Genomic DNA, 8335 nt, shown 5'->3' on the forward strand with positions numbered 1-8335 from the left:
GTTCAGTCGGTTGACGCATCTCACACATCCATGGAACTTGACGCCGCCCACGCCTTACTGCAGCTTCAGTGCGCCCCCGGGCGTGCTAAGTTGGAGATAGAGGGCGCTGCTACATTATTCCTAAACTGCTTACCTACCACCAAGCCTACTACTAAAACTCCGGTAAGAATCTAATTAACATAGAATATTATGTAGTTTTGAACAGATTTTTGTCTGTAGTATTATTTAGACGACCGCGTTATACGTAGAGTTACTACCTACATATACAAATTTATCGATTGCATATATCTATACTTAGGTACATGCATTTGTAATTAATAACTAATAACGTCCATGTTTTTTAATCTTAATAATTGTAGTCTGACACCGCTATTCAGTCGCAATCTACGCCTCTGAATACTCCTAAATCGGTTCGCAGTAATCGCAGTGTCAGTTCTGGAGATGAAAATTCAGACGTAAGGCACGTATTCAACCGGGCGACTAAATAAACATAGAAATTGGTATCAAAAATAATAGTTTGGCGACTAAAATGGGGCCTTAAAATATTTCAATATGAGGTAGCATTTTAATGTCATTACGGCTACTGTTTATTCAGACGCGAGTACAAACTATGTATTTATTTGGCAACTGAATTATTATATTGGAAACAATTTAAGAGATACAGTTTAATAGGAAAACGGCTGTCTATTAATATAAAACATACAGTTCTTTTATAGTATTTTATGCAACAGGCGTTTAAAGGAGGTCAAAAAAGACGAGTGGCGTGGGTAACAATTTGAGGCGAAGCCGAAAATTGGGGTCTATATTAATTCGCATAACTGAATACTCCTAATATGAATTGGCATACCGTTTATTATGCATAACGTTTAATACGCATATCATTATTTCGCATAACAGATTTCGTATAATGCTAATGCGCATAATGTAAATTGTTATAACGATGAATTGGTATAAGTATAATAAGATAAATCTTCAAGAAAAGAGCGTACACCCATCTTAAAGGCCGGCAACGCACCTCCAACACCCCTGGTGTTTCGGGTGTCCATGGGCGGCAGTGATCGCTTACTTTGTATTTTTTAAGTTGTAAATAAATAAATAAATAATTTTGACAGGCGGAATATAATAATGTGTCACATCTGATGGTGGACTTACTACTCTACGCGTAAATTACCGCTTCGCGCACTCCGCGCATTTGTCAGCTTGTGCAGAGTTTCCGTCTGGCAACGTCGCCTATAGTACGTAGTACATACCTATATCTCAATGAACGGAACGCACACAATCGCACCGTTTCGTTGGCAGTATACTGTAGATAGTGGCAGCTCCATCTAGTGACAATATGCAATAAAATTTAGGTAGCTCGATACTGTCGCGCGCAGGTTGTTCACGTTGTTGCGTCATAGTCAGTAGCAATATATTACGTGATATTATTTCTTTGAAAATTTCTAAAATAATGCATTAAATTTGTGTTGTCATCGATGTTTGTATTTAATTTATAATGTACTTAATTTATGACGCTTCAAATTCCTTTAAATCTATTTGATAAAAAAATAATAATCGTCAATCGTGACACTTGGCGCCATCTATGATTTCTATTTGGAAATAATTTTGCACTGTTCCGGATGAGACCCCATGGTAATACTTAATCCTATTTAAAAATAAATATAAGATGAAATATATAGTATTTTATTTAGTAAATATTTTTTAATAAAATGTGTACCTAGTGGAATATAACTTTTTTTAGCTCGGCTAACTCTCAGCGATACATTCTCTGATAAATAATTACAAGAAAATGTTTATTACAGTTTTCCGGGTCGAGGGGTTCCGGTCAACCGTCTCAAGGAGCTTCCACTGGGCCGTTGTCATTGCCTCAAGTGGTGATGGATACTGACAACACCATCAGCGAAAGTGAACAGGAGGTTGGTATTTACAGTACAGTATATTTTATTTATATTTAACGTGATCTTTGACCGACCCCGCAAATGGCTTCTACAAAGTACCTTACTCATTAATCGCGTGCGATTTGAAAATGTTCGTTGTTAGCTGGCAACCTTTGGCAGTTACTTATTTAAAATCACATGGCATAATTTCATCATCATCATCATAACTTGTGTCTTCTTTCTTTCTTCTTTGCATCCTGTTACTCTCTGATGGGGTGTAGGGCTCCAATCATATTTCTTCTTTTACTCCGGTCTTGGGCAGTTTGGGTAACCTCCTCCCCATGCCTAGCACCCTGAGCTCCTGCTGAACCGAGCGACGCCAGGTCGATTTAGGGCGGCATGGTTTGCGCTTTCTGGGTATATTCTATAATTTGTGTACTTTATAAATATGTAGGTAATTGGAATTACCGTTGTTGTTAGTATCAAAATACCTATACCATTACTTCATTATTACAGATGCCTTATGAAGTCAACCGACGTCACAAAAAGGTCCAAAACGCTCACTACCATCGCGACGCTTCGAGCAGCCGAAGCGGACAGTCCTTTCGAGTCGAAGCTTCAAAGTCTTCAAACCCCAGGAGCCGCTCCATGATCTGCAGCACTCCAGTGTCAGCACAAGCACGACCCGTCTTAACCTTCGACCAGAGCACCCAAGTAGACTTCGACTCGAAAGACCGAAAAGAAATGGTGGAAGAGATTGAGGATATCGTGAGAGGTCTCTACGCCCGCTACTTAGAAATAGTGAATAGATGTCATCGTGAGAATATCCCGTTACCAGAGGCTATTTCTGACCCTTTCGAACAGAATGGTGTGGCTGAACGTCAGAACGGGTCAAGGTCACCTATGGAGCAAGCAGTGGAGGAGGATTTAACGATGAACGGCCATGTTAATGGCGAAGGAGTTTCGAATCCTAAAACTCTGGAAGTTCGTCGAGTTTCTGCGCACACTACCAATACTGGCGAACCGAGCTATAATGGCATCGATTACGATATGGTAGGTACCTACATATCGATAGGTCTATTTTTTTATGTTACATGAAATATTTTATGACAAGACTTCGTGATTAAACAACTACAATTTTAGGTACCGATTGGAGCTGGTAACGCTGTTGTGCCTAGGAGACTGTTGAACGATATAGACTGGATATCCTACAGCGCTGCCACTAGGCAACTTCTCCAAGCAATTTTTCCTCGCAGGTACGGTACGGTAGAATTTGTGAAGACTTCACACACCTACGTGCATTATGATGTTTTACGTAAAACATATATTATTATATTCTGTTTTCAGGGTACTTGCTACTCATTCACTGACTGGCAAGCAATCGCCAGCCTTCATGAACATCCCGCCCAAGAAGCGGCTCGACCCTAAAATCGTGAATGATATCGTGGATACCGTCGCTGAACGCTGCGGCGTTTCTAAACGGCTGGTCAGGTAAAGCTATTGATTTAATCATCTTTTTAAATGTGACTAGCAATCATGGGAGAGGACACACATTGCCGGTACCTATTACCTACGTAATGAAGGCAGATAGTAAAAGATACGGCAGGAAGTTTCGACACATTATATATTCCACAAAGAATGATGGTAAATAAAAAGCGACTGAACCGAATTTAGATAAATCCTATTATAACAAAAGATCAGCAGTCTATAATCGGGTGCGACTACAATTTAGACAAAACCGATGTAGGTACATGAAAGTAATTAAATACTTACAGTATAATATGTGTGCGTCTGCCATCCATAATACTTACACTTCGAACGTGAGCATACTGTGTTGTAAGTTATTGATCTATTTTATTACAGAGGCAGCATTACAATAAAGTGCACTGACGAGGCGAAGCTCTACCGTAATCGGCTGCACTACCGACAGTCCCGCCAGCTCCCGAACCAAGAAAACGTCCCACCCGGGCCGTCCTCAGACGAATCTTCTACCGTCACCGAATAATTTCGCTGACATGGCGCTGCCTAGTTTATAATGAGTATGAGTATGACTAATGCAGGGGTTTCCAATGTGCGCCGCAGACACTCAAAATGCGCCGTGAGGCAATCTTCACCGTTTTACAATAACCGGGCACCATTAATCAAATAGTTAAATTCGATAATCGCTAATCCGTTACTAAAAAAGTTAACTTCGTTAATCGTTAAAACGATACATTTTGACAGATTTAACGGGAGTTAAAGTTAATCGATAATCCGTTAACACGAAATAAAAATTGAATTTTACTTGCATCAATAATCCATGATAATAAAATTATTGTATTATATTACTGTAAAAGCCCGAAGTCGGTACAGCAAAACCTCTCAAAATATCCCTGATGCCAATCGGTTAAAGCTCGAAATGTTACCAAATATCGTTTTAAGTGAATGAATGTGGTCATAAATTGTCCTCCAATTAGCGGCCCTGACACTAATAAGTACCTACAGTCGCCATGGTAAAACCTAGGAGCCACTGTATCAACGTTGCTAATAGCGAAGCGAAGATCACAATACTAGTTTATGCATATTTCGTACTTTTAACGATCGGCAACGGTGAAACCTAGGATTTACCGGTAAATCGATCAATTTGCAGTAGGTATTTCGGGTGTTTTCATTCAGTAGCTTTCAGAACATGTTTTTCGCTGCGCAACTGGCGCCTGCCGGATAAATTTAACGGAAGTTAACGAATCCGTTAACATTTTTTTAAATTAACTTAAAAGTTAATCCGTTTATCGAAATGTTAATTAACGGATTAATATTAATAAGTTAATGCCTAGCTATGCATTTTACCTACATAATTTGAATAAACTAGCTACAGTACGCTGTAGTAACAATTTTAAGTTGCAAATGCGTCGCAGACAGGAAAAGATTGGGAACCCCTGGTATAATGTACAATGAAATTAACTTGGAAATAACGCCATACAATGAATAAATAAATATTAAATGACACTTGTTTTTCATTTAATTAAGCTCATGCCCTTCAAACGCGTGCCGCACGAGACGGGTGGGCAACGCGCATGTTGCAGGTTTCCATAGGTTACGGTGACCGCTTTCCATCAGGCGGGCCGTATACCTGTTTGCCACCGACGTGGTATTAAAAAAAAGAGACAATGTATGGTAGATGGGATTCATGGCCGGACTTCGAAGGACAGGCATTAAAACATCCATCTGCATGCTGGGTAGGTCGTATCAGATATCCTATCATGCATTTTTTTTTTGCAAAAACGACATACTTATCGATCTAATTCACCGAATAGTGGATATAAATTGTAAAACCAAGGTTTGTACATGAACGAGTTAAAGTTACATCGTGTAACAACATTAGAAAATCATGCAGCAAAGCAGTCAACATTTCTATCTGGGTACCCGGAGACAACGAACGCTGCTAAATTTACTAAGTTGTGAATGTACATCAAGAATTGTGTAGTATACGTAACTACAAAAAAAAACAGAAATTAAACAGTGGCAACATTGTAGTGTCGTCCCTTTCAAATCAATAGTTGCGACACAGATCAAATAATACTAGTACAGATACCTAATCCCATACCACAGATCAAATAATACTAGTACAGATACCTAATCCCATACTAAAAATGGGCGCCGTCCTAAGTATTCTAGACCTGTAGGCTAAATTTAATCCACACTCAAAGAGCTAGATGGCGCCAGTAACCACGCGTGGCCAACAAAACTCTTATCAGTATCCTACCTCGAAATAGTCATCAAACTGCAACATCTTGCGACATCTGTTTTAGCTATCACGCACTAAACCTATAACGTCACATGGACGTTTAAAGTCGAACATTACTAGATGGCGTTGCCGTGCGGCTTGTGTGCTCGCCGCGTACGTATAATATACTCGCTCTGTCCGCAACACATGCAAGCGGAATTGAATGAACGAGATCCGCGGCGCCCCACCCCGCGCCCCACGCCCCGCGCCCCGCGACCACGGCGCCGCGCGCCGGCGACCTTGAGTTGAGAGGCCCCAGCCCCCGACCAAAGGATGCATTGATTTGTTAAAATTTAAAGCACTCGAAAGCAGGCGCGTAGTTAATTAGAAATATGGAAATGAATATTATTATGTAAGAAATACATAAGTATAATAGCTAAGAATGTACATGTAGTAAACATAATGAACAAAATGTAAAGTACGTATTTGATAAAACATTTTCGAGAGTAATATTTTTACTCATAAAATTGTGCAAACACTGCAAACTTAATTTAAACTCGGAAACTATTTATTTTCTGAAACATGGTATGAAATGTTGTCATTACGTCCTTTTAAGTTAAAATATGCTTCCCGGTACCACAACGTAGTGTAATTTAAAAATACAGATATAAAATTAATACTTCGCAAATAAATTACGACTATAAACACATAAAATTATTAAAACACCAAGACCAGACAATTTAAGCCTGGCGTCCACTAGGCGCGCCGAGTCGAGCCTTGGTAACCCTTACGCCGTTTTTACATTATCCGATCCGATATCGGATGTCGGAAGGATTTCAATGGAAAAAATCCAAGATGGCGCCTGTAATGTATGGGATATCGGTCCGACATCCGATATCGGATCGGATAATGTGAAAACGCACTTAAATGCATGCTTTTTTTTAATATAAGCATAGGTACTTATATGTATGATAGGCGAAGGTTTCCTGAGTCTGGGAAAATATTAAAAAAAATATTTGACATCGATATTACCTCTAATACTAAATTAGTTGTACTATAATGTATTATGTGGTTAGAAGCTAAATAGGCTAAATCATTTTTATAAAAATATAATGATTATTGGTTAATTATATTAGTATATGAAAAGTTTGACTCGGGTTTTACTGACTATTAGAAAGGTACACTATTCGTGGAACCCCTACAGTAAAATGTTTAAACTTAAAATAATTACTGACTCTGAAAAAATCAGCCTAAATCGCATACATACTAAAATCACCATTTCATCCTTAAGACGATACAGGAGGAGTTAATTCTCCATACAAACGCTCTTGACTATTTACTACCTAGGTAGTTGCTGACGGCGTCGCGTCGAGGTCTCGGCCCACTCCGCCGCAGATCGGCGACCGAGCGCGCATTCGTGTGCGTTCGGAAATCCTAGCCAGTCGGCAATCGTCTCATACTTCCATATCGATAAGGTTTGATTTCGCATGCATCGCATCGGTCGTGCATGTGGCAAATGTCGGAAGGATTTCAAAGGCAAAAATCAAAGATGGCGGCTTCAATGTATGGGATATCGGTCCTACATCCGATATCGGATCGGATAATGTGAAAACGCACTAACGGTTAATGCTTAGGCCGTTTTCACATTATCCGATCCGATATCGGGTGTCAGAGCGACATCCTACATCCGATAAACGCTTCCGATAGTGTCGGATGTAGGTCCGACAAAAAGCGTTGTTCCAAATCAATGAAGTATGATTTTGTATCAAAAAGTATTTAAAAAATGTTTTATATTTAATAATTATAAGCACTATATTCGAAATATTATATTGTAAAATTAAAATAACGGCATAAAAAATACTCAAGAGTGTCAGGCAAAATAAATAATTTTACATTCAATTATATCTACTAAAAGATGATAAAACTAGTATCCGCAATTCGGACCGATGCAACTAATTTGAATCAAAGACCTTTACAGGGGACAGCTCAATCACATTTTTTGCCATACGAAATTAAACCTTATTACTGAAACAGAAAGTCGATCGTATCAGACTAGCGAAAACGGTCCACATGAGAGGGCATTGTTTGGGCTGGTGTCCCTCTCGCACGTGTTGCCAGTGTTAATGAGGTTCCCATATTAGTAGTATTTTTATCTGTATATTACCTGACTTTATAACTTCTTATTTTATTTTAATGTTATATTCAAACTAGGGTTTCGATATATTTCAAAAAATTTGAAAATAATTATAATGTAATTATTTTGATGCCAGTAAATCAAAGATTTGTATAATTAAAAAATACTTTCAATTGGGTGTTAGTAGATTTAGTAGTAACTTTGAAAATTGACTGGTATCCCCAATTTATGACAGTGATGACGTCACTGAATAATGTTGACATTGTCAGCAAGTGCGAGAGGGACACCAGCCCAAACAATTACCTCTCATGTGGACACACTTTTTGACCTAACTAAACAATCTAGTTTAATAATTCTAAATCTATGATTTCCACACGCTGTCGTACGCCATTTTGTTCGTTCTGCTGTCAACCAAAGACCTTTACAGGGGACAGCTCAATCACATTTTTTGCCATACGAAATTAAACCTTATTACTGAAACAGAAAGTCGATCGTATCAGACTAGCGAAAACGGTCCACATGAGAGGGCATTGTTTGGGCTGGTGTCCCTCTCGCACGTGTTGCCAGTGTTAATGAGGTTCCCATATTAGTAGTATTTTTATCTGTATATTACCTGACTTT

General features: G+C 38.9%; 1 protein-coding gene across 1 annotated transcript; it reads left to right on the forward strand.

The window, feature by feature from the left end:
* The first annotated feature begins 1866 nt into the window (after positions 1 to 1866).
* Positions 1867 to 4860, forward strand: LOC125231430 (protein insensitive-like). Its single transcript, XM_048136885.1, has 5 exons — positions 1867 to 1916; positions 2394 to 2930; positions 3021 to 3133; positions 3225 to 3368; positions 3741 to 4860. The coding sequence occupies exons 1-5, from the start codon at positions 1878 to 1880 to the stop codon at positions 3880 to 3882; spliced, it is 975 nt and encodes a 324-aa protein (XP_047992842.1). The 5' UTR covers positions 1867 to 1877; the 3' UTR covers positions 3883 to 4860.
* The last annotated feature ends 3475 nt before the right edge of the window (positions 4861 to 8335 follow it).

This window comes from Leguminivora glycinivorella, chromosome 11 (assembly GCF_023078275.1).
Source record: "Leguminivora glycinivorella isolate SPB_JAAS2020 chromosome 11, LegGlyc_1.1, whole genome shotgun sequence".
NCBI lineage: Eukaryota > Metazoa > Arthropoda > Insecta > Lepidoptera > Tortricidae > Leguminivora > Leguminivora glycinivorella.